The sequence below is a fragment of the Chanodichthys erythropterus genome, chromosome 11, assembly GCF_024489055.1.
Source record: "Chanodichthys erythropterus isolate Z2021 chromosome 11, ASM2448905v1, whole genome shotgun sequence".
Classification (NCBI taxonomy): domain Eukaryota; kingdom Metazoa; phylum Chordata; class Actinopteri; order Cypriniformes; family Xenocyprididae; genus Chanodichthys; species Chanodichthys erythropterus.
In genome coordinates, this window is record NC_090231.1 from 34,667,124 (window position 1) to 34,694,475 (window position 27,352).

The 27,352-nt window shown below is 36.6% G+C and overlaps 1 protein-coding gene across 2 annotated transcripts in view; it reads right to left on the minus strand.

The window, feature by feature from the left end:
- tln2a (talin 2a) overlaps positions 1-27,352 on the minus strand; it is a 69,674-nt gene that overhangs the window by 3,181 nt on the left and 39,141 nt on the right. Inside the window, exons 19-57 of one of the 2 annotated variants that reach the window (XM_067399549.1) lie at positions 27,121-27,288; positions 26,731-27,025; positions 25,184-25,350; positions 24,578-24,706; positions 24,361-24,474; positions 24,152-24,265; positions 23,886-24,020; positions 21,133-21,261; positions 20,907-21,009; positions 20,361-20,569; positions 19,891-20,010; positions 19,036-19,233; positions 18,818-18,957; positions 18,642-18,735; positions 18,461-18,550; positions 17,156-17,278; positions 16,913-17,056; positions 16,645-16,806; positions 16,399-16,539; positions 16,129-16,310; positions 15,903-16,035; positions 14,007-14,108; positions 13,733-13,903; positions 13,424-13,570; positions 13,184-13,285; positions 12,936-13,055; positions 12,715-12,861; positions 12,409-12,578; positions 10,258-10,441; positions 10,012-10,137; positions 9,778-9,846; positions 9,186-9,302; positions 6,640-6,825; positions 6,436-6,543; positions 2,382-2,487; positions 1,769-1,893; positions 624-749; positions 357-419; positions 101-283 (exon numbers count right to left, since the gene is read on the minus strand). In XM_067399549.1, the coding sequence (XP_067255650.1) occupies positions 101-283; positions 357-419; positions 624-749; positions 1,769-1,893; positions 2,382-2,487; positions 6,436-6,543; positions 6,640-6,825; positions 9,186-9,302; positions 9,778-9,846; positions 10,012-10,137; positions 10,258-10,441; positions 12,409-12,578; positions 12,715-12,861; positions 12,936-13,055; positions 13,184-13,285; positions 13,424-13,570; positions 13,733-13,903; positions 14,007-14,108; positions 15,903-16,035; positions 16,129-16,310; positions 16,399-16,539; positions 16,645-16,806; positions 16,913-17,056; positions 17,156-17,278; positions 18,461-18,550; positions 18,642-18,735; positions 18,818-18,957; positions 19,036-19,233; positions 19,891-20,010; positions 20,361-20,569; positions 20,907-21,009; positions 21,133-21,261; positions 23,886-24,020; positions 24,152-24,265; positions 24,361-24,474; positions 24,578-24,706; positions 25,184-25,350; positions 26,731-27,025; positions 27,121-27,288 (5,442 nt within the window). The remainder of the gene's footprint in view (positions 1-100; positions 284-356; positions 420-623; positions 750-1,768; positions 1,894-2,381; positions 2,488-6,435; positions 6,544-6,639; positions 6,826-9,185; positions 9,303-9,777; positions 9,847-10,011; positions 10,138-10,257; positions 10,442-12,408; positions 12,579-12,714; positions 12,862-12,935; positions 13,056-13,183; positions 13,286-13,423; positions 13,571-13,732; positions 13,904-14,006; positions 14,109-15,902; positions 16,036-16,128; positions 16,311-16,398; positions 16,540-16,644; positions 16,807-16,912; positions 17,057-17,155; positions 17,279-18,460; positions 18,551-18,641; positions 18,736-18,817; positions 18,958-19,035; positions 19,234-19,890; positions 20,011-20,360; positions 20,570-20,906; positions 21,010-21,132; positions 21,262-23,885; positions 24,021-24,151; positions 24,266-24,360; positions 24,475-24,577; positions 24,707-25,183; positions 25,351-26,730; positions 27,026-27,120; positions 27,289-27,352) is intronic. The other variant, XM_067399550.1, reaches the window with a different exon arrangement.

Consider the following 27,352-nt stretch of genomic DNA (forward strand, 5'->3'; position numbering starts at 1 on the left):
ATTAACGTAAGGCTAGGCTTACATGTAACCATTTGCAGTGCAGTTACTATTTAAATATCAGAATTAATTTCATCTTTTTCTTTATGTAACCATTATATACCTGTAGCCTCCTCATAGCCTCTGAATCCTGGTCTGCTTTAACCTTGCACGCCACCAACAGCTGTGCAGTGGAAGCAGCCACTTGTTTGGCAGAAGAGATGAGCTTTTCTTCACTGGCATGGCCTTGGACTGACGCGTTCGCTGCCTCACAGAGGTTACTGGTGGCTGCGGCAACCATGCGTGCCTGTCACAGCGAGGAAACAAAGCAGTCATACAGGGATACAACATGATGACATTGTCACTGTTAAAGAACTTACAGCAGATATCAGCCCTTGGGACCACTGTCCATCATCCACAGCATTGGCAGGGATGGCTCCCACCTGGCTCACAAAAGAAAAGAGATGGCTATTATGATTCTATGAATACTATTATGAGTCAAAGAATAATTCAAGGAAAAGCTGCTTTAAGTCACACTATGAAATCATAATATTTTATGGAATATTGCAGTACTTATTACAAATTTATGCGTGCATAACATTTCATGGACTAATCAAGCATTTTTTGGGTCATGCTATTTTCCTTACCTTTCCTTGGGCTACGAGTTCTCTCTGAGCTGCTGAAGCTGATTTTACAAGGGCGCTGGTGGCTGCGGCAATAGATTTGGCTGCCTCAAGTATCTGCTCTTCAAAGTTTAAACTCTCATCAGCTTTCTGCAAAGAAAGGGTGTAACAATAACAATAAAGTTGTTTATTGAATGGAAAATGTTCAGCAGTATAGTTTCTTTAAGAGTTAATAAGGAATTAGCTCCATTTGAGTGTATCACATCCTAAGCAAATGGTCATCAATTGTACAATGGGAATGGGTTTGGGAACCTGAGAGCCATCTCAGACAATGGGGTGTCTGAACTTCATTAACATACAGACTACAGCTGTTAAAACGGGAACAACTTCATTTACATGAGGAGTAGTACATTGTAACTGTATAAAAGGTTTGAGATTAGGATGTTCAGGGTTCATTCCGACTCTGTTGAACCCAAGGCGTTTTGTGTACTTTGTCTTCAACGAGATCTTCAACGTCCTCATCATTTTTTTTTTTTTTTTTTTAACATCATCTCCCTGTTATATTGTTTATATTTGCAGTTAAGGGGCAAAATACAAAACATTTGGAAAATTTTGTTATCATATTAACATTATTGGGCATGTGTGCACATACAAGCAAACATATAAATGTTTTATATTTATTATAGAATACAAATTTACATGATAGATCAATATATATTACATTAATATACTATCAGTCAATAGACTGGAATAATTAAATATAATATTGTATATTTATATTAAATATAAATAGTAATATTGTGAAATATTACTAAAATATAAATAGTAATATTGTGAAATATTACTATAATAATATTACTATAATTTAAAATGGCTGTTTTCTGTTTTAATATATTTTAAAATGTAATTTATTCCTGTGATCAAAGCTGAATTTTCAGCAGTCATTACTCCAGTCTTCAGTGTCACATGATCCTTCAGAAATCCTTCCAGAAGTCATAAAACCAGCCTCGGTGAGTAGAGACTTTGTTCAAAAAATCTGAAGTACTCCAAACTTTTGGCCGGTATTCTGTTTATTACATATATATATTTATGTAAATAAGCAGCACAGTGCCCTTATAACACACTAATGTAGAGTAGTCTTTAAAGAGTCCATTAAGCATGTGCATTACCCTTGGCTTGGCTCTTGGTTTGAGCTGCTCAAGTTTCTTGGCTGCTGCTTCAATTGAGGCCGCAGCTCCCAATAACTCAGTTTCAGCGATCACAGTAGGATCCTCAGGGTCGACCCACTCAGTGCCTAAACACACAATAATACACACACTGATCCACTGTTTGGCAGGCCTAGAATCAACACATAGGCGGCATGCTTCAATAACTGAACATGTGGGTCAGTTGCATGGGGAATGGATGGTGTCTTAAAACAAAACAAGCCACAGTGTAATTCATTTTGCCACAGTGCTGCACACAAATGAAATGAATCAAAACAAACGGACCAGACACAAATGTGGTTAAATAAGTAAAAGTTCTAAATGAAGTTTGGAAAGATGGAATTACATCTGTACAGGCTTCTTATGGTACTCACCCACATCTTGAGTGAGACAGGAAAGACAGGAAACTTTACTCAGCACAATAAATCCACAGATTACACTGAGTGTGTATATATATATATATATATATATATATATATATATTATATATATATATATATATATATATATATATATAAATATATATATATATATATATATTATCTTTATGAAGGTGTGTGTCTATGAGTAAGGTTACCTTTCATGGCCTCCGCTGTTTGAATCAGTTCAGTAACTGCTGCAGCAACCTTCTTAGAGAACATCGCCAACTTCTGTTTCTGGTCACCTGTTGGCTTTTGTAAGACCTGAAACAAATATATGCACATAAACTGTTTTCATTAAACTGCCCCCCCTTTTTTTTTTTTCAGATATTCCCTTTAATGTAGTGTTGGGGGTAACATATTACAAGTAACTTGAGTTACATTATCAGATTACTTTTTCAAGTAACTAGTAAAGTTATGCATTACTTTTTCAATTTACAACAAAATATCTGAGCTACTTTTTCTAATAAGTAACGCAAGTTACTTTTTCACATTTATTGACTGACAGTTCTCCTGTCCCCATGTTGAGAGAAATAATGTGCACAGGTGTTGTTTGTTTGTTTGTTTGTTTATTATGTTTTTACGTCATGTTAGCATCATGGCTATTTACATGGCAAACACAAAGGTCAATATCATCCATAAAATTTATGTTATTATATAAAACATTTCAACTTAACATAAGATAGAAAATCTAAAATACACTGATATATTTTGAAATATTCCATGCAAGCATGTTTCTGAATAAAAGCTTTTTCTAGGAGCATCATAAAAATTACAATTCAACAGAATATGCTTAATAGTCAAAGGAACTTGACATGAGAGACATAAAGGAGGAACTTCGCCTATTAATAAAAACCCATGGGTAAGACTTGAGTGACCCAGTCTACACCTAGTGGAGACAACTTGATCCTGTCTTGATTTGAAGTTATGGAAGGTACTTCTTTTTATACTAGGGTTTATGTCATACAGCTTATTATTTTTATTTTCATTGTTTTCATTCCTTTTTATTTTTCATTTTTCATTCTTTTCATTATTCCATTCTTTCTGCCTCTTGTTAGTGATGTATAAATTAATTACTGGTTTAAAATCAGAAGGTGGTATTTGATAGTCAGATATTTCCAGGTCAAGCGCATCCCTGGCAGCCGTGTCCGCTCTCTCATTACCAGTCAGCCAATGCGACTTGGAACACAACAAAAAAAATAATATTAAAGTTTTCCTTCTTTAAAAAAAAAAAAAAAAAAAATCTAATTTAGTTAAAATTTCAACAGTTATGGGGGATGATCAGTCTTTAGGGATTCAAGTGCTTGAAGACACGATCTTGAGTCAGAGGCGGCAATTAAAAAGTCCTGTTCTTGACCCTTCCTAATATTTTCCAGAACCAGAAGTAATGCTCGAGCCTCAGCTGTGAAGATAGAGCCTTGGTCCAGAATTTGAATGCACAGGCGTTGTGTGCTGTGTAAACATGACTGCAGTTCTAGACTAAATGTGAACATGTATTTACTCATTTCACTTTTATGAAAACATTCAGTATTTCTCAAAGTGAATAAAACAGAAATGAAATTTCAGATTTTTACGCAAACCTAAAATATAACTTTTTTTGTCATTATTAAAAAAAACAAACAAACAAGCAAGCCCAGCCCAGGTGAAAGTAATGCAAAAGTAATGTAACATTACTTTTCATAAAAAGGAAACGAACACAATTAGTTACTTTTTTCAGGAAGTAACACAATATTGTAACGCATTACTTTTAAAAGTAACTTTCCCCAACATTGGTTATATAGCTGTTTGTGAACGTAAAAAGGCAGGCAAAGTTTCAAAGATCAAAGTGCACGATAAACTGAGTTATTGTCATTGAAACAAATGGACCGATGGTAAGAGGGGTTTCGTTTGCAACACAAAATGTTTGGGGTAGATCAATCACAACAGACTCACTGGGCCGTCTGACCAACCAGGGGTGAGTTTCCCGAAAGCATCGTTAGCCAACTATGGTCGTAAGTCCCAATGAACTCTATTGGTAACGACGGAACTTGCGACCATAGTTCTCTTTGGGAAACGCACCCCAGAGCAGAGTAGGCTCTCGGAAAGGAGACACTGAGAAAATCTCACAGCTCTCATAATATATAGTGCCTTGGGAAAGTATTCATACCCCTTCATTTTTTCAGTGTGTTATGCTGCTGCCTTAACTACTTTAAATTACTTTTTTTTTTTTTTTTCCACACCAATCTACACGGCTACATAGTTGAAGCACCTTTACAGCCTCGAGACTTTTTAGGTACGAAGTGACAAGCTTTGCATATCTGCATTTAGAGATTTTCTTACATTCTTCTCTGGAGAAACCCCATCCAACCTGACAGGGCTTGAGAGGATCTGAGGAGATGTTTGATTGGGTTCAAGCCCAGGCTCTGGCTGGCCCACTCAAAGACATTCACAGAGTTGTCCATAAGCCACTCTTGCATTGTCTTAGCTGTGTGCTTGGAGTCATTATCCTGTCGGAGGGTGAACCTTCTGCCCATTCCGAGGTTCTGAATGCTCTGAACTACATTTTCAGGACTTTTTTAAGGCTAACTCTATATTTTGCTGCTTTGAGCTTTCCTTTTATGCTGACGAGTCCCCCAGTCCCTGCCGCTGAAAAACAGCCCCACAGCATGATGCTGCTTACCGTTGGGATGGGATTCTGCAGGTGATGAGCAGTTCCTGGTTTCCGCCATATATGATGCTTGGAACTAAGGTTCAACAGACCAGAGAATCTTGTTTCTCACAGTCGGAATCCTATAGGCATCTTTTTTTTCTTTGCAAATTCTAAGCGGGTTTTCACATGTCTTCACTGAGGTGAGGTTTGAGTCTAGCCACTCTGCCATAAAGCAGTGTCGCAGTGATGTTTGTCCTGTAAATTTCTCCCACCTACATATATGATCATGGAGCTCAACCAAAGTGATCATCAGCTTCCTGGTCACCACTCTAACCAAGGCCCTCCTCCATCGATTGCTCAGTTTGGCCAGCTCTAGGAAGAGTCCTGGTTGTTCCAAACTTCTTCCATTAAGGATTATGGAGGCTATATGTTTCGGTTAACATTCAATGCAGCATTTTTTTTTTTTTTTTTTAGTCTTACCCAGATCTATGTCTTGATACAATCCTGTCTCTGAGCTCTATCTTTTGATCTCATGGCTTGTTTTTTGCTCTGATATGCATTTTCAGCTGTTAGACCTTTTATTGAGAGGTGTGTGCCTTTTCAAATCATACCCATTCAATTGAATTTGTCACAGGTTAACTCCACTCGAAGTGGAGTAACATCTACAAGCAAAATTGGAATGGTCCTGAGCTAAATATCAAGTGTCCCAGAAAAAGGTGATGATACTTATGCAATGTAATTATTTCAGTTTTTTAATATTAAACTTACAAAGTTATCACAAATCTGGTTTTTGCTTTGTCATTATGGTGTATGGAGTGTAGATTGATGTAGAAAAATGTAATTTAAAGCAGTTTAGCATAAATCCGCAAAATGTGAAAAAAATGGAGGGCTATGAATACTTTCACAAGGCATAGTACATTGAAGTTTCAAGGTACATTATGAGAAAATGTGACCAGTCACGGAAAGTAGGGACACAAGTCGGTTCTGGGGCATTTTGAGTTATTCACAGATTCTGAAAGTGTATTCTCCAATTCTGATTTTGATATCAGCTAGAGCCGGCCAGAGCGCTGCATAAATAAGTAGCCACGCTTCCCTTGGAGGGCGGCGGCAATAACAAAAGAAACAAAAGCCGGCGTATCCGATTCCAGTATGGAAATACAGACAGACAATTACACGCCCCTACTGCGAGATAGAATCTCTGAAAAACAAGCCGATTTCAACCTCAAAATGTACGCTTTTAAATATACCAATACTGCTATCTCAAACACGGAAAGGCTTCTTCATGATCTCAACTAACAGATTCTGCAAAAAAACGAAAATCACCAATTTTGGGAAAAAAAACCAAAACGCTTCTTTCTCAGTTTGCTCAATAGTTGTGCTGCCGACTTGTGTCCCTGGTTTCCGTGACGGGTCACAAATTCAAGTGTTTTTTGACCTTGGATGCATGTAAACCTATTGTAGGAGACCTCCAAAACAAAATTAGGAACCTTTAGAATAGCATAAAAGGGCACTTTAAGGCCCATCCTGAAACAGCAAAGCACTGTGCAGATGCATTTTGTGTGTGGTGGAGTGTGTGTTTGTACCTGTAGGACATGTTCTAGGAGCTCTATATATCCATTGGTACATTCAGTTCCATATGACAGAGCTCTGCTCCTGACGTCCTCACTCACTTCCTCATGATATGCCGCTTGCTGAGGTGGAAAATACTGAGTCCATTATGCACACCAAAACCACCTTCGCTAACTGACAGATAATAAAGCATAGATGGACATAGGCAGAAATCACACCTTGCATGTGGTCAGCATATCGGCTATGACCTTGCGACTGAGGTTCGCAGTGGAGATTATATCTTCCTGTCTGGCAGAGTTTCCTGCAGCAACGGCTTTGGCAGTTGCAGTGGTGATGCCCTTCGTCATGCGAATGAACTCTTCTGGAGTGGTTGACTTCTCAGGGGCTTCTTTAGACTGGAACATCTGAGTACAATGACAACATTATTGTCAACCAAGATGTTTTACATTTAGCTTTGTAACCATGCTTGTCTTTGTTTGTGTTAGATTTGTAATTATCACTAAACAAATAAAAAATATGTCAAAATTAAGGTCAAATGTTAGAAAAGGATAGTTAACGTTGAAGGCTCCAATAAAGAGGGTAGGCATGTGACGTCACTGTCGGCCATTGTGACTGCAGTTACGCACACTAAGAGGGCATGAATTCCGCGAAAAACACACAAAACACATCCAAAACAGGAAAGAGGTTTGCGATTGACTGTACAAATAGATTTGACACAAAATCTGAGGTATATTTTTACAGACTGCCAAAAGCTACAGAAAAAAAGCAGCAAATGGATCTCTGCAATTCATAGAAACAGCTGGACTCCAGGCAAAGAAACATGTATCTGCAGTAATTTTGTGTCAAAATGTTGGATTTTGGGGTAAAATCATACCCTTTATATTGTATTGTTATATACTGTGTTGACAATTCATCAATTAATTATTAACCATCTTATATTCTGCATAACTGGGTGTTTTCAAATAAACACTGACAAAAACTAATAATGTTTTAGGGCTACATACATACATATATATATACACACACACATACATACACAGATACATAAACACACACAGCTCAAAAGTTTGGCATCGGTAATATTTTTAATGTTTTTAAAAGACGTTTTGTCTGCTCATCAAGGCTTAATTTATTTAATTAAAACAGTAATATTGTGAAAAATTATTACAATTTAAAATAACTGTTTTCTATTTGAATATATTTTACAAAGTAATTTATTCTTGTGTTGGCAAAGCTGAATTTTCAGCATCATTACTCCAGTCTTCAGGGTCACATGATCCTTCAGAAATCATTCTGATATGATGATTGGTTCCTCAAGAAATATTTGTTATTATTATCAATGTTAAAAACAGTTAACATTTTACACTACCGTTTAAAAGTTTGGGGTCAGTGAGAATGTTTATTTTTATTTTTTTGAAAAGAAATTAATTTTATTCATCAAGGATGCATTAAATCAATCAAAAGTGGCAGTAAAGACATTATAATGTTACAAAAGATTAGATTTCAGATAAACACTGTTCTTTTGAACTTTCTATTCAAAGAATCCTGAAAAAAAAAAAAATGTACACAAATATTTTGTACAATTGTAAACAATAAATGTTTCTTGAGCAGCAAATTGACATATTAGAATGAATATATAAATAATATTAATAATATTAAATTGTAATAATATTTCACAATATTACAGTTTTTACTGTATTTTTAATTAAGTAAATGCACCCTTGGTGAGCAGACGAAACTTCTTTTAAAAACATAAAAAATCTTACCGATCCCAAACTTTTGAGCAGTAATTATAAATATATATATATATATATATATATATATATATATATATATATATATATATATATATATATATATATATAATATAATATAATATAATATAATATAATATAATATAATATATATATATATATATATATATATATATATATATATATAATATAATATAATATATATATATATATGAATATAATATATTCATAATTGGTATATAATATATATATATAACTTTGATATAAGTGATCACTCAGATTTAGACCTACTTATACTGTAGTTATACAAAGCGTTCACAGGTCAAATTTCCTTTATGTATTTCCCCGCCGTCGAAATCAGACACATATAGATGTCAGGAAACACGATTTCTGGCTGCATGTCAAAATCCATGGATTAGGTTTCTTTAACAAGTTATAAGGAACACTTTAGAGCCCAACCTTTGTAATTGTTTGTTTTACTCCCATTTTTGCAGTTTCCCCTGTTAAATCCAGATCTAAATCATGCACCGCCTTCTTTAATTTGGAAATCTTTTCCGGTTCATTTCATCTGTTCAGTCAGTCGAGGTCAAACGCGAGTGAAAACAAAGAAAAAAATAAATAAATGGAGAGCTACTTTATTGTAGAAATTAAAGCTGCTTGTTTTATTGCAAACAGTGGTATATAATTAAACGTAATGTGTCTTGGCTGAAGTGCCATATTACAGAGCTTGTGCAAACATATGCACATCACAATGATGCCTTCTTTACTGCTATTTTCTCACCACTGTCAAGCTAAACGCCGCTCTAAGAAGCATGGGTGGTGTGGGGATGTTTCCTAACTGCTGCAAAGGTATTTCAAGCTTTGTTTTTTACCCCTAAACAAAGAATGAAAATGAACTTTGCCATGAGTATATCAGGGCTTTAACTGTTAAAAAAAGTTATGGGCTGGGAAAAAAAAAAAAAGGTAGGTACATAATTAGTACACCATGTTTTCTGTGTTTGTGGGCTTACTGTGAGTTCCTGTTTAATGCACTCGATAGTGGCTTCCAGAGCTCTGGTTCCTCTTGAAGCCTCATCCTCCACTGCCTTCACCGTTTTCAGTAAGGACGTTACATTAGTTACCATAACCTGAGGACAGAAACAGACACAGACACGCAGACAATTACATTTTAGATTCAAGAACAACACATTCTTTGTGAACATTAGTTGCACTTTTACAGAAAAACATCTGCTGACAAAATTCACTATTGCAAACTATTGCAAAAGCCTTTGGAAACCAGCTATTTATAGACTACAACTTATTATCTCCCATCCTCTTAATTAAAAAGACGAAAATAGCCATTTATACCCTAGAACTTTATTCTGATTTATTCTAATTAAAGGATCCAAGGTTAAATTAATTGAACCACCATTTATTTGAATTCTAAAAATTAATCCAAACTCATGCAGAACTATGCCATAATTAGAGCATGTAGTTCAATTTATAACATAGTAGTTGGACTAAGTGTGCAATGGGAAATACAGTGGCTGATGAAGAACACAGATTAATTTCCTCATTCATAATTAATCTGATTAATGGCACACACTGAAATGAGTTTCTCACCAGAACACTTCTACTGATATCTGAGTTAGGAGACATTTCCATCCCTGCGGCCAGATTTCTGAGGGACAACTGGGAGATTACAGTTTCAGAGACAAATATATAACAGCTAATTGTCTAGTTGAAGTGTTTCTAACCAAGTTCTGTGCTCTTGAGGTATGAAGGGAAATTTGCAAAAGGGAGAATAATATTTGTGTTAGGCAGAAACGAGGTGTGAGTGCTTTTCCACAGTCCTACCTTGGCTGCACTCTTGAGCTGGTACATGGACGGGTCATCAGCAGCTTTTCCTGATGCACACTTGGTGGCACTAATGAGCTCAGCTAAAGCTTTAGCAACATCCTTCACTGCGTTGATCAACACCACCTATGAGGAGATTAATGATAATAATGTGCACATTCCAGTAAGATGACTTATGACTGGCTGCTGGTAACTCTAAGTGTTTGACTTCTCATCTGTCCTCATCACTTTCCCCATGTCTCTCACCTGTGTTTCTGGGTCATCTGGGCCTATGCTGGCCGCTCCCAATTTCACCACATCTGTAAGTTGTGTGATGGTCTTGGCAGAAGACTGGGCGGCCTGGGCCAGCTTCTCTTGACTTGATGCTGCACCTGAAACGAGGTTCTTAGTGTCCTCCACCAGCGCTTTAGCTGTCTTCAGAATATTCTCCCTAAAAACAAAGAGAGAGAGAGAGAAGTGATAAAAGTTTGATTGTAATGCTTAAGTACATATGAATGATTACAAATGATTACATTGCTTATGCACATTTATTAGCATTTTTCTTGAATATGTGATTCTAATTGGTCAAATGTGGCATTCTGAGGTCAAATATTTTTGACGGTTTTCTCTCCTGTGTTGTTTCATGTTTCCTCTCACAGAATATAATAAATTTAATATACAAATAAATTCATACATAAAATAAATAAACATTCAATATATTAAAGTGAAAACGAAAAACAAAAATTCTGTCATCATTTACTCACTCTCAAGTTGTTCCAAACCTGTATGAATTTCTTTCTTTTGCTGAACACATACCAAAGATATAGAAGATATACCAAACAGTTGATGGGTCCCACTGACTTCCATAGTATGGAGAAAAATAACTATAAAATAAAAAATACTATGGAAGTCAGTGGGTCCCATGAACTGTTTGGTTACTGACATTATTCCAAATATCTTATTTTGTGCTCAGCAGAACAAAAGAAATCCATACAGGTTTGGAACAACTTGAGGGTGAGCAAATGATGACAATTTTCATTTTTGGGTGAACTATCCCTTTAATAACTTCAACATACAGTACAGTCCAAAAGTTTGGAACCACTAAGAATTTTAATGTTTTTAAAAGAAGTTTCATCTGCTCACCAAGGCTACATTTATTTAATTAAAAATACAGTAAAAAACAGTAATATTGTGAAATTTTATTACAAATTAAAATAACTGTGTACTATTTAAATATATTTGACAAAGTAATTTATTCCTGTGATGCAAAGCTGAATTTTCAGCATTGTTACTCCAGTCTTCAGTGTCACATGATCCTTCAGAAATCATTCTAATATGCTGATTTGCTGCTCAAGAAACATTTATGATTATTATCAATGTTGAAAACAGTTTTTTTTTTTTTCAGGATTCCTTGATGAATAGAAAGTTCAAAAGAACAGCATTTATCTGAAATACAAAGCTTCTGTAGCATTATACACTACCGTTCAAAAGTTTGGGGTCTGTAAGAATTTTTATTTTTATTTTTTTTTAAAAGAAATTAAAGAAATGAATACTTTTATTATGCAAGGATGCATTAAATCAATCAAAAGTGGCAGTAAAGACATTTATAATGTTACAAAAGATTAGATTTCAGATAAACACTGTTCTTTTGAACTTTCTATTCATCAAATAATCCTGAAAAATAAATATTGTACACAAATATTTTGTACAATTGTACACATTAAATGTTTCTTGAGCAGCAGATCAGCATATTCGAATGATTTCTGAAGGATCATGTGACACTGAAGACTGCAGTGACTGAGAGTAACGATGCTGAAAATTCAGCTTTGCCATCACAGGAATAAATTACTTTGTGAAATATATTCAAATAGAAAACAGTTATTTTAAATTGTAATAATATTTCACAATATTACTGTTTTTAATGTATTTTTAATTAAATAAATGTAGCCTTGGTGAGCAGACGAAACTTCTTTTAAAAACATTAAAAATCTTAGTGGTTCCAAACTTTTGGACTATACTGTATAAAATAACAAATTCAATATAAAATATATCCTATATTTAATGTCCACTTATTTAATAATTGGTAAGAAGCTGTTTAATAAGCATGATATTGGTTAGTCACCTAGTAATAATTGCAAAATAAATACCTTCAAGATGATACAAGACCACCCAGTTGGCTTTATTTTGCAAGAATGACTGATGGAGATGTCCCAAAGTTTCATCCATTTAAAAATTACACCCGAAAAAGGGATGAAATTCCTTGCAAAAAAAGTAATTTAAAATATTCTGCTTTCAGATTAAATTTTTTGAACCAATGTGTCCAAAATTTTTGGTTTCACCCAATAATTTTTATTTCAGTGCATCACCAATGACTGCAGACTGTAAATTACCCAGTTGTATTATATATTTGTGTGATACCTATGATCAGCGAAGGAGTCCGAATCATTCTCAGCATTAAGAGTACCAGCAGAAGCAAACATGATAGTGGTGTCCAGGTCAGCGATGATGCCTGATACAGCGCTGGCTGCAGTGATACAGGCTTGAGTGCCCTTATTACCAGCTTGCAATGCAGACAGCACCATAGACACCTACAGAAAACACACACACACAATTTAAAATAACTTCTACTATATGGATAAATTGACATTTCAACAGAGAACAACACACTCTTTGATAGAAAGTTGAAAGTAATACATCTGAATTTGCTTTGTGTCATACTGGTACCTTCTCAGTGACGGTTCGTGCACACTCAATAAGTTCTCTCTTTGTGAACGAGTCAGATGGACTGATCTGCAGCGCTCCAGCCTTCTGAACGAGCAGAATGCAGCCGTGCCCCAGTTCCTGCACACGCGTCTTTAACTGGAACCCGATCTAAAAATCACATGGATCAGCGTGTTTGAGAGAAATACAAAGAGTGACTGACCGTGCACCTGTATGTCAATTACCTCCTCTGGTTCGGCAGTAGCAGCAGCTAGACGTCCTTGAACTGCAAGCTGACTGTAGTCTGCAGTAACCTGTGAGGCCAAACTGCCCAGATCCTCTGGAGCACTCACTGATTTAGTGATCTGAGGGAGAAAATGAAGGGATACACAAGTCTATGAATAAATGTTCATGAGAATTATTATATATACACAGAATATACATATATAAATACAGCATAAACCATTACATTTAGAAAATAAAAGTTGCTCACCATCTCCTGTGCACTGACAGCAATAGCTTTGGAGTATCTCACCATGGTGGTTTGATATTCCACAAATGAACCTTCTGGTTCTGGTGGAGTACCTTCACCCAACTAAATGATCACAAGATCATTTAAACATATTACATGGCTGTTTTAAATATTTAAAACACTTTAAATACTTTTTTATTTAAAAGGTAATTATAAAGTATATTAAGGCTGTTTATAAAGCAGAAGTATGTGAGTTATTACCTTCCCCATGGCATCAGCAATCGAATCCACCATGCCACTGACCATGCCAACCTCACTAGCAGCTTCATTCAGGGTCAGCAAGAGGTCATCAACAGCTTCCCTCATTAACTGTGCAGCTTCTGCTATAGCATCATGGGTATGAGCCGCCTAAAGAAAAAAAAAAAAAGAAAAAAAAAAAAAAAAAAAGAGTTAATAAAACTGTTAAAAGATTGGAATTTTATATGGAGAAGCCACACATTTGAATAAACGGAGCATTTCCAAGAGGTTCCTCGCACCATCTGTGCTCAGGTCCTAATGAATGAGATTTACCTTAGGGTTTCCACCACCTTCCTTGGCAGCGTACAGCATTTGTAGAGCAGACTCAGCGAGAGTCTTGGTCTGATCCAGAAGGTTCATCTGCTGCTGATGATCGAAGGTTTTGGAGGCCATGCCCATAGAGGCTGAGACCAGAGGAGTGAAGTAACTGACCAACTGAGAGACCTGAGGAACAGAGAAAGGTTGGAGATCATACTTATGGCATGCATTAGTTGAAAACTATATGAAAATTCATTTTATACTGGGAAGGCTCCAACATTTTATTGACCTTATGTCCCAGCTGTGCTGCTTCTCCTTTTGCTGCTGTGGAAATCGGCTCAATCAGGTGACCCACCTCCTGAACAGATGATGTTAACTGCTCCTGCAAAGCCTGATACAATACAACAATGGTTAAGGACTCCTAGATAGAAATTTTATTTCTTCTTTCAAGGCTTTAACATGGTTATACACACACACAAAAAAAAAAAAAAAAAATGCAGAGAGTTAAAAAGGAAATAAGATATATACTATAATACACAGTATAGTGTTGTCAAAAATATCAATATTTCGATATGCACCAGTACTGAAATATCTGAACCGGTTCCAATACTCCTTTCTGCAGTATCGATACACCGATACAAGCTGTGCGTTCTCACCCTTTCTTCTCTCCAATGGCAAACTGGCACACGCCCACCTCCTCTCACTCACACATCTAATTTGCTCCGTTTGAATAGTGCTTGTATTGCGCATAATTTTAGTAATTTGCGCAGGTTTGGCGCTCTCATAAAGCAACCTCTCAAACAGCTAGTGAGTAACAAATTAACTTTTTTCATCGCTTATTGCACTTAAACAGTCAAATACATATAAAACTACGTAAAAATGCCCATCTTGCCGGGTATTAAGGTAAATACAGTCAGTTTTTGGAACATACATAGACATACACATATTTATTTGTGCTATTGTTTGCAATTTGTTTATTTGTTCTTATTTTAAACTGACAGCTTACTTGTCTTTTTTTGTAAATGTAGTTCAACACTGTGCTGTGTTTAAAGGTGCCATTGAACGATTTTTTTACAAGATGTAATATAAGTCTAAGGTGTCCCCTGAATGTGTCTGTGAAGTTTCCGCTCAAAATACCCCATAGATTTTTTTAATTAATTTTTTTAACTGCTACTAATTTTGGGGCATCATTAACTATGCACCAATTCATGCTGTGCGGCCCCTTTAATTGCTCATGCTCTCCGCCCCCTCCCGAGCTCTCGACTCTATCATTGCATAAACAAAGTTCACACAGCTAATATAACCCTCAAAATGGATCTTCACAAAGTGTTCGTCATGCATGCTGCATGCATACATCAGATTATGCGAGTATTGTATTTATTTGGATATTTACATTTGATTCTGAATGAGTTTGATAGTGCTCCGTAGCTAAAGCTAACATTACACACTGTTGGAGAGATTTATAAAGAATGAAGTTGTGTTTATGAATTATACAGACTGCACGTGTTTAAAAATGAAAAATAACGACGGCTCTTGTCTCCGTGAAAACAGTAAGAAACGAAGGTAACTTTAACCACATTTAACAGTACGTTAACAACATGCTAACGAAACATTTAGAAAGACAATTTACAAATATCACTAAAAATATCATGATATCATGGATCATGTCAGTTATTATTGCTCCATCTGCCATTTTTCGCTATTGTTCTTGCTTGCTTACCTAGTCTGATGATTCAGCTGTGCACAGATCCAGACGTTAATACTGGCTGCCCTTGTGTAATGCCTTGAACATGGGCTGGCATATGCAAATATTGGGGGCGTACATATTAATGATCCCGACTGTTACATAACAGTCAGTGTTATGTTGAGATTCGCCTGTTCTTCAGAGGTCTTTTAAACAAATGAGATTTATATAAGGAGGAAACAATGGAGTTTGAGACTCACTGTATGTCGTTTCCATGTACTGAACTCTTGTTATTTGACTATGCCATGATAAATTCAATTTTTAATTCTAGGGCACCTTTAAGTTATTACAACAAAATTACCAAAATTATCAAAAAATTATGAGATAAATTATCTGTATGGCAGTATATATGGCAGTTTTCTCTGTGGTATCAAAAATGGTATCGAATACCAATATTTTTCAAGGTATCGTATCGAAGTTGGAAATTCCAGTGACATATACCTCAGATGAAACTTCGTCTCTAGGAGGAAGATTCTGACTGACAGCTGCAAGAGAGGCCTGCTCAATATCTCGGATGCATTTATTGATATTATCAATAGCTGAGTCACATTCCTTCTGGCCTGGAGCTTTATCCCTGTAATACCAATCACAAGAACATCAATTATTTCTATCATTTTCTATTCTGCATGTCTCATACAAACAACAAAGGTGAGTATATTTGTGTTACCTGATAGCAGTAATGAGGCTCTTGATGGAGTCTGACACAGTACGTGAATGGCTTGCCAGCAATGACCACGTGGGCGGATCTTTAGGGTTCATAACTAATGACCGCGCTGTCTTCAAAAGGTGGGTGGAGCTGTCAAGCATGGAGCGTGCTGATTGGATGATTGGCTCCTGTGCAGCAGAACCCTAAATTGTGAATATAAATTTATAAATACCATTAACAACAACAAAGACTCTATTGTGAATAACATTTCAATGAAGAAGAAACTAATACCTCTTTACTTATCTGCGCAGGCACACTAGCAAACTCTGGATTGGAAGCAAACGTGGTCAGATTGTCAACAGCTTCAATGAGCGGAGCTGTTGCAACACGACATTTCTCACGGTTTTCCTCAGAGAAATCGCCATCTAATGCCTATGGTAGGAGAGAAGAGAGAAAATAAATGATGTTAGAAAGCAATCATAACTGTCATTGGAGTGGATAAAAGTTGGTTTAATTTATAAAGAGGAGTGGTTTAACCTTGATTGTTTTGACCAGGTTGGCAGTGCTGTTGGCCACTTCTTTGGCTGACTGCACAAAGTGTCGTTTAGCCACAGGGTTGGCAGTCTTAGAGGAAGCCAGTCGACAAGCATTACACAGCGCTGAGGTGTGCTTGGCAACAATGGTGGCAGCTGAGAGCACCTGCAACATGTATACATTAACATTTTGGCTTTAAAAGTGCTGAAAAGAAAAGTTTTGGGCTCAAGTCCAAACATTACATGCCCAAGATCTGACAGAACAAAGCTACCTGTGAAGGACTACTATCTGGGTCAACAAGATTTTGGCAAGCCATCTGGATTGCCTGATTAGCACGAGCGAACTGGATAGGATCCACTAAGCCTGGATGTCCAGCTTGGCTGTTGGGGTCAGACACACCCACTAGGTAAGAAGCCTAGAGAAAACCAAAAAACAAGTATGGTCAGCACATACAAAAAGTAAAAGTGTTCAGAGGTAAAAATGTTTAATGGTTGAGAAAGAAATGAGACATTACCTGTCCAGCTGCTTCAGTCAGTCCACACAGAGCTTTAGAGGCTCCACCCACACAGTCTCCAAATGCCGGAACATCTCCTGTCTTACAATTATGAGAAATCCCGGCCATAGACTCACCAAGAATCTAACAGAAAGAGGGGGATTACAGATCAGTCATCATCTGGTGATGTGCATTAACATTTACCTGCATCAACAGGCTATGTGAATGTTTGCAGTTCAGCTTCTTGACAGAAACTTTGCCCATTTAGTATGGGAGATTCAACTGTATTTTGAAAGTGCTTATACTATTCACAATATGCAAACTTGATTTTGACTTTTGTAATAAATGTACAATATCGGTCAAAAGTGTGGGGTCTGTACATTTTTTTTTTTTGCTTTATTTAAAACACAGTAAAAACACCAAGATTATGAAACATTTTTACAATCCAAAATAATTTTTACAATATAAAATAATCTATTTAAAATATTTTAAAATGTAATTTATGTATGTTTCTTTGACGGAAAAGCAGAAACATTTCTTATTCTCACTGTTGAAAACAGTTGTGCTGTTTAATGCTTTTGTGAAAACCATGATACATTCTTTGATGAATAAGAAGTTCAAAAGAACAGCATTTATTAAAAAAAAAAAAAAAAAAAAAAGGTCACTTTAGTGTCCTTGCTAAATAAAATTATCTATTTCTTTAAAGAAAAATCTTACTGAAATTTTTGAACGGCAGTGTGCATTACAATAACAATACAATATTTGTAATATACAAATACAAAGTCTGGCCAAAAAAGTCACTGTTTTAAATAGGGTTAGAAGGACTGCTGCCAAACATATAACATGCTAGAAACATAATCACTGCAATAACGGTCCAGTCATGGACTCTTAAACATTTGCCTAACTGATGGAGTGTATAGCTTTTCATTTCTTAAACAACCCTGTAGGAAGACACATCATAGCCATATTCCATGATGACAAAGCCAAGATTCATCAGGCTCAAATTGTAAAAGAATGGTTTGGAGGGAGAATGAAGAATGATTTTCACAGTTGAATTGGCACCTCTGAGTCCAGACCTTATATTCATTGAAAGTCTTTGGGATGTGCTGGAGTAGACTTTACAGAGTGCTCACCTCTTGCATTGTCAATACAAGATCTTGATGAAAAATTGATGCACCTCTTGATGGAAATCACATCACAACATTTCTGATGAATCCTGACATTGTCATTAACATTTTGAACAGTGACAAGTGACAAGTTTCTTTGAAATATAAATATTTGTAAAATATGGGTTGTATTACAAGTAAATAATCATGTTGCTGTTACCTTAGAGTTCTCCATGACACTTTCAATGCAGTCAAAGTAGGAGAGATCACTGACTGGCTCATTCGGGTTATCCAGCAGTCCCCTAACAGCCTGTAACCCACAAAAAAAGACAATATCACATTTTTTCAATTGTAAGACAAACTTCTTAGTACTGTGCATTGTTTATATATATATATAATACCTCAAGCTCTCTTAATGCATTGTCACATTCCCTCTGTCCTGGGGCATTCTGGGTACACAGGGTAATCAGCTGATTGATACTGTCAGTCACTGATCTGAATGAACATCCAGGGGAGTGAGGTTAAAAATAGAAACAAGAGCATACATAAAACACAAATGCATAAGCATGTAAAGTACCTGGCAGCAGCAGCGAGCAGGTTTTTTGCATTTCCTGCTCCAGGGTCCACAGATAAAGACTTGGCAGCCAACAGCAGCTTACTGGAGGCCATTGAGATGTTCTTTAAATTCCCAATCACCTGAATCTGATCATCCTTACCCTGAACAATCAAGAATTACTTATTATTTCAGGAAAAGGAAGACCTATCTAACTTCTCCTGTTCTGTCCTGTTCCATACCTGGGTATGGCCAGCCATCTCAATGCCAGCATCCAGAAACTCATCAAAGTCCTCACTGAACTTTCCAGAAGCATCCGCAAGCTGGCTAGTGGTCCCTCTGGAGGCATGGACCACATCACCCGCAGACTGGTTCAGATCGGCTGCAGTCTGGTTCAGGTCACTCTGAGCCTCCTGGAAGGTCTTACTGCAGGGAGGGAGCTGAGAGAAAAAAAAAAAGAAAAAAAAAAGTCACAAAATACTCCAGAGACATTAGGTCTGCGTACATTTAACCCTTTCCTCGCCATTGACAGAATTTTGTCATTTATGAGTCAAGACAGGAATATTCAGGCTTTCTGTATTTTTACTGTTATACGGTAGGAGGCACTATTATGCAACTTCTGAAAGAGTAGAGAAAACTTCTGATCAAAATAGGCCAAAAAGGAACCAAAATTTTCTCAGCTTTTTGTTCAAAACGTTGCTTTTTTGATTTTTTTAAACTTACCCACATTCAAGTGTTGAAAAAAAGCACATGAAGATAGAATAAAATATTAAAAAGTTTTGTTTGTTTGTTTGTTTGTTTAAGAGCAGAGGCTCTGTTCTCTCTCCTGATATACTGCATGTTCAGATATTCATACAAAAATATTCTGGGGGCCATGAAATTGTGAAAATGATCAAAAACGCTGGCGATGACTGGCAACTTGTTAAAAAAAAAAAACACCGGCAGGGAAAGTTAATAATTTCATATCCTATGTTGAGGATAGTGAGAATATTAAGGAACAGAGCAATCTTCAAGCTACAGTATTTTTAAAGCATTTGTGGTCACGCCAATAAATAAATAAATAAAATTCAATTAAAAAAATTCTATTTGTTACTCACCGTCTCTACAAGTAGTTTTTTGCTGGCTTCTCCGATGCTTTTCAGAGCCATATCAACATCTTTTTGCCCGGGTAGACAGTTCACGCATGCGTTTAGTGAGTGAGACACAGCCTTTGCTACCTAATTCATAAAACAGAGACAAACACAACAATAAAGTCAGTAAAATACTTTTGTAATACTTTATGTGTGAGGTCAGTAAGATTATGTTTTTTGGAAAGAAAATGAAAACATTTATTAAGCAAGAATGCATTAAATTTAATCAAAAATGGCAGAAAAGTCATAGTTAAGACTATTTTAATTTATATATGATTAGCCTAAAAAAAGAAACCTTATACTAACACATTTACACTTTTGCTCAAGCATCTTTACTACTTCAGTTTACTCATGAAATTCGGCACTGCTTATATTGTTTGCTCCTGAATTATAAATTGTGTGTGTATTTACTAATTAATACATCTCTTCCCCCTCACCTGTGCTAGCCTCTGTTGTATCTCTGCATCACCAGGAGCAACCAGCGCCTCCTTGGCTTCAGAAATCAATTTAGCTGACCCTTCCATAACCTCACGAGCAGAATCCAACATGGCTGCGGCTCCAGCAGGGTCTGATGTGGTGGCAGCAACACCCCTCGCAGCCTGTGATAATGTCTTGAGAGCCTGGGCGGTTTCGCTAGCAGCAACACCTGTGAACACATACAATTCATATGTTTGGGAGTGTATATAGATATATGGGTGTGTGTATGTGTGTGTAACAAGAATGTATGTTTGTTTGGATTTACTTTGTAACAACGTCACCTTAAAATAATGTGTAACCTTATATTTTTTATTTATATTTGAGGATGTTCCCAAAGCGAGGTTTTGTCAAATTAAGATAACTTTGTTGTAGTGTAAGTACACAAATAATGCTTAGTAATATTAATTAACAACGTGCTTACTATAGAGTTAAGTTTAGGATTAGGGTTTGGTTAGTAGGTCACCATTTAGCCAAATAAATGAGTTTCGTGAGAGTGGGCACATTACCTGTGTAATGCTCATTTCCCTGCGCTGCACAGGTAAGGAGTTGGGCCATTGATGAACCAACAGCCTTAGAAGTGCCACCCAGATCCTGAGTACATTTTTCCAACTAAAAACAAACAAATTACAATTTGCATAATTCACATAATCTATTTGTCTGTGCTGAGAAGATATCTTATTTCAAGTGTAAAAGAATCATAGTATAACTGATACTAAATGTGGCACAACTCACCGATTCCCCAGGTAATGGTTTCAGCTGTCCTTCAGAAGCAGCCATTTTTGCATCCTGGAGTTCATTTTTAAGCGTCTGCACTGCTATGAGGGCAGAGTCTATTTCCATGGGGCCGCACGCTTCATGAGCCTAGATATCACATGACAGGATTTCAATAATGGACAGTTCACCCAAAAATGAAAATTCTGTCATCATTTACTCACCCTGATGTCATTCCAAACATCAATGCATTTCTTTGTTTTGCAGAACTAAAAAAGATATTTTGAAGAATTTCAGTACCTAAACTGTGGTTATCAACATTCTTCAAATATCATCTTTTATGTTCCACAGAAGAAAGTCAGTCATCAAGGTTTGAAACAACATGATGACAGAATTTTCATTTGCATATTGCTTTAGTACTTAAAGGGTCAGTTCACCCAAAAATGAAAATTCTGTCATTAATAACTCACCCTCACGTCATTCCAAACCCGTAAGACCTTCGTTCATCTTCAGAACACAAATTAAGATATTTTTGATGAAATCCAAGGGCTCTCTGACTCATCATTAGACAGCAATTTAACTATCACTTTCAAGGCCCAGAAAGGTCCTAAAGACGTTGTTAAAATAGTCCACGTGACTACAGTGGTTCAACCTTAATGTTATGAAATGACCATAATACTTGTGTGAGCAAAAACAAAACAAAAATAACTAATTTATTCAATATTTATCCTGCTGACGCAGGAGCCGGCCAATACTGAGCCGGCGTTCTGACGTAGAACCCGGAAGTGCTGAATGTAAACAGCACAGGAGAATGACACAGAAGAGAATAAATTGTTGAATAAAGTCATTAATTTTTCATGTGAACTATTTTAACAATGTCTTTAGTACCTTTCTGGGCCTTGAAAGTGGTAGTTAAATTGCTGTCTATGGATGAGTCATATACCTCTCAGATTTCATCAAAAATATCTTAATTTGTGTTCTGAAGATGAACGAAGGTCTTACGGGTTTGGAACGACATGAGGGTGAGTAATTAATGTTTAACATTTTTGTGTGAACTAACCCTTTAAAATATGTGGATCTTATGGTGTGTTCCTTTTGTAATCGGAAGTCGGAAATTCCAAGTTCCCAGTAGGAACTTTTAAATGGAACTTTTAAATGGCCCGTCAAGTTGGGGTTCTGACCATAGACTGTAAAAAAAAATATGGACGTAGTGTCCGTGACGTCACCCATAGTGTTCTGAACAGCAGTTTTGAAGCGAAAATGAGGCCGCGGCCATCTTCGCTGCGCGTCACCGCACGTCACTCCCGAATAACTGAAAATGGGCAAAGAGGCGGGAGGTGGTTTGAGCTGATGTGATTGGTTGCTGAAACCACGCCCGCCTAGCTTGACGTGACCATGTTAGCAGGCAAAGGAGCTATCCATCTTAGATACGATCTAAAATATTAATGAAGATAAGTTTTATCATCAGAAAGTTCTAAAGGTTTACTGTCAATTTACAGTGTTTTTTTTTTTTTTTTTTTTAAGATATAGATGCTCCAATAACAACACGGAAAATCAAATCGGACTTCATACCTTTATAATGAAATAGAGATCGCGAGATGAATCCAATCTGGCACTTGGGTAAAATGAGTGTCCATTGCAAAACAAAAAAAACAGTACTTTTTGTCCATGAAATATTGATATATTATCCATTGTTTGCATCACATTTCTTCTGAATGATCTGCTCTCTGTCATCGTTCTTCAAGAAATAATCCAATCTGAGCAGCGTCTATGCTGTAAAACTGTATACGATCGTATCTAACAAACAAATGAGCCCATGTCCAAAGTATATTTTTTCAAAATAGAGCAGCAGTTTTAGTTATAATATCCAAGCAGTGCTGTCGGATTTTGATATCCTCCCGCTATTGTCATTGTAGTAAATCTCACAACCAAAACTTTCAGCCAATGCCACGATCCAACAACATGTGTTCTGTTTATCTTCCGCATGCATGCACATCTACACAGACACATATCAGTCTCGAATATTATGCAGCAAGCCATATTTTATAATTGTATAAAATAATCAAGAAAAAAGCACAAAAACGGCTGAGATGCCAAATTCAGCGGCAGCTGAGGTAAAGTGACGGCTCACAGACAGCAGCGGCAATCCACCTGTCACTCAAGTGACCACGCCCTTAATTATGCAGAAATTTAAGGCTCAATATAATTTAAATGGATGAGTTATAAAAAAATTCACCCCCCTCAGAGTTGTCATGAAGGGCAAAATTAGCAGTATAGACCAAAACCACAATTTGAACCAACTTGTAAACATGTTTTTTTCTGCTGTAAACTTGGCCAATTTAACATGGGACTCCATGAGATTCTGCTCTCTTTTGGAGCCTGTCCCTAGCAGGCTCCAGGTTTAAGTTACTTCCGTATTGGCTTCACGAGAGACTGGGGGAGGTTGCCGCTTGGGTCCGACTCTGGAACTCAAAGGAACTGCAACAACCATGCCGTCAGAATCCAATATGGCTGCTTGGCACATCAACAGTAGTGAAGCAGTAGTAATATATTGTTTATTAGCACTTCTGTATGCATGTGTCTCAATAAACTCAGTGGTGCACACAATACTCTCTTTTAGTGGACATGATACTTCGGCATTATCTGGGCAAAATACCGCTATTTTATGTGTATTTATTCTGAAAGAGCAAGCACAACAAAAGCTTGCCTGGACACATCCGTCTTGGCAGCATTTTACTCATTAAATACATGTATGGAGAAGACAGATTAAGTACCGTCTGTGCTGCAGTCCGGAGTTCAGCCAGGCTGGTGGCCAGATTCTTTGCACACTGCCCAAGCTGCATGGCTGCTGCCTGATCTGTCACAGTTGGCACAGAGGACTTCGCTGAAGACACCATCTTACTTCCAGGCTGGAAAACAAAGACATGGAATTAAACATTTTAGTAGTGAAGGAGAATTTTTAAAAGAGCACTTTTAAAGGAGAGTAATGTTATCTGATGAATGACAGGTGATTAGTATCAGTGAAAGGGTAGATGGCTACCTGAAGAAAGTTCTGGCTGGCAATGATAAGGGCAAGCTGGGCACTACCATCCTCTGGCTGACCCTGACTGCCCCTTACTCCCTGCACCAGCTGGGGAATATGGTCAGCTACAGCCTAACACACATTATCATACAGAGAACACAGTGGTATAAACAATAGGAGGACTTTCATTAATAACACAGTATTCACAAACAAATACTTATACAAACCCTGCAGCTCTGAACAAGTTGTTGGTGGGCAGCAGTGTTCTTGTTAGAGGCTGCTGCATTCTGGGATGCTGCAATAGTTTGAGTGGCAGCTGCAGCAGCTTGTTTAGCAGCATTCTGGAAAGACAGAAAGCAGACACATAGTTCAGAGTTTCATTAAACTGTGCGTAGATCACACGTAATCCTGTTTAAATCTCAATCATATCCGTAAGTCACTGACCTCCAGTCTTGTTATGAGTTTTTTCTTGATGGCGTTCTGTGCAGCCGCATTGGTGGCCACGCGCAGCCCCTCTGCAGCCTCCCGCAGCTTCTGCTGCTGGTCTTCATTCTCGGGGTATGCAGCAGCTCCCTAAACACACGCACACAGACGTGTAACAAGTCCACTGCATATCTGTTAGGTCACAAATGTATTAACCGGAGAGAGGCTAAACCAAAGATGCAAAAAATAGCTTGAGGGAAATGCTAGATTTGTGCAGAAAATAATGTCTGTGATTAATGCATCGCCTTAATTGGTATTTTAAAAATTAAAGTATTTGGTGTAACAATGTAAACGTCTTAACTGTCACTTTTGATAAATTTAAAGCATCCTAAAAATAAGTATTCATTTCTTTCAAAACAGAAGAAAAAAAAAATCTTACCGTCTCCACAGTACGTCTGAACAGTAGTGTACTGTAAATTAATCTAACTCTAATCCAAAATAAAACGTAAACTTATATGTAAACTAAAATCATATATTTTTTTAACTATTGTTTTTATTGAAAAAATAAATTTTACTTAAATGTCATTGAACTAATATGTTTCTAATGCAAGCCAATGTTAAACCCACCTTTGCAGCCTCGACCATTCGAGCAGTGGCATCTGCAAGCAGTTTGGCAGCCGCAAGAAGCTTCTTGGAGTTGTTCACATCCACCTCCACCTCAGCATCTGATCTCATGGCATTCACCAGGTCAGATGTCGCCTGGGCAAGAACCCGTGCCTGTCGGACCATCTCACCTACGGAACACATTGGTAAATCTTTATTATTACACAGCCTAGAAGAACTAAGCAAATACAATATACAAGGTAGACTATTGTTCAAAAGTGTGGAATCAGTAAGGTTGTTTTTTATTTTTATTTATTTATTTTTTAAAGAAATCGATAGTCTTACTCAGCAAGGATGCATTAAATTGATTAAAAGTGAAAGTAAATACTTTTATAAAGTTTTTTTTTTTTTTTTTTTTTCCCATTTTTATTAAAAAATGCTGTTCTTTTGAACATTCAATTAAACTTAAGCACACAACTGCTTTCAACATTGATAATACGGAATCTTGAGCACCAAATCAGCATATTAGAAAGATTTTTGAAAGATCATGTGACTCTGAAGACTGGAGTAATGGCTGATGAAAACCAAGTTGCCACCACATGAATGAATTACATTTTAAAATATATTAAAATTTAAAACAGTTATTTTACATTGTAATAATTTCAAGAGACTTTTCAAAAAAAAAAAATAATAATCTTGCAAACCCAAAACTTTTGGAGAGAGAGAGAAAAAAAAAAAAAAAAAAAAAAAAAAAATTTAATGTGGGGAACAATTCTCACTTTTAACGAGTTGCTTATTAGCTTGCATATTGGCTGTTTATTAGTACTTATAAAGCACATATTAATGCCTAATTCTGCATGACCATATTCTACATCCTTAAATCCTACCCCAACCTAAACTTAAACGCTACAACTACCTTACTAACTATTAATAAGCAGTAAATTATGAGTTTGAGGCAAAAGTCGTAGTTGAGGCAATAGTGAATGTGTTCCCCATACCAAAGTGTTACCAAAAAACCTATACCAATATCTATTTAACATACATTTATTTCATACTAAGTATACTTCAAATCCATTAACATATTTATTGACATAACACTTAAGACTTACTGATTTGAAATTATAATTAAACTATAATTGGAGTATTTCTTTATTGCACTATGCACATTTCTTAATATTATGCCTAAAAAGTGTTTTAATATCACTATTAATATAGATTATGATCTTTGTATAATATCAGTCTTTAAATGCAATATATTTAAAGTGTACCTAAAGTATAATTGGAATAGTTCCATTTTAGCATAATCAAATATACTTAAGTATAACTTTAGTTGGACCTAAGCATTACTTCCCCTCAATTAAAGTGCATTAAGTACAAATTTAGTTGTTCCAATTTAGCAGACGTGAAGTATACCAGTTTAGTATACCACAAGTACAATTGCAAGGTATTTTTATTTAGCACATAAATATGTACATGTATTTGCAGTATACTTAGCACAAAATAAATGCATTTCAAATACATTTTAGTATATTTTTTTTTCACTAGGGGTGTATATGATATATTAACTTTACCAGCATCACCCATGGAGCTGAAAATACTCTCCGTAACCGTCATTATGGTGTCCGTGGCCTGGTCGTAGCGTCCGATGGGCTCCCCACGAGTGGCGTAGTTCCTCACATGTGTGAGTAGGTCACTAAGAGCCTGTGTGACGATACCAGCCGCTGCGCTGACGGCCTTGAGAAGCTCTCCATCACTGGTAGCTGACAGGCAGGCCTTCACACAACCTTCTACTGAACGATCCACCAGTTTCCCTGCTTCAATCAGCTGCTCTTGACACACAGGGGAGCTGATAGTGGGGCTCACAACCTGATACACAAATACATGAACAAAAAATGTGTTCATTTATTCATAGTTTTTATTTCTTTTAATCTGGATTAAATGCATATGTAGGTGAACTCCACCTTGGCACAGGCCACTAGTTGTGAAGTGGAGAGGGCACACTGGGTCGCAGCTGCAATAACCCTGTTCTGAAGGACGCTGTCTTCAGAAAACTGTGCCACGTTTTTGGCTTTCAGAACCATCATGGCTGCTGCATTAGCCACAGCTTTAGCTAGGTTCATCAGAACATCCTGAAGCACATGCACAAATACAGTTTCAGGATAATAAACACATAAAACACAGATGTCTTATGAA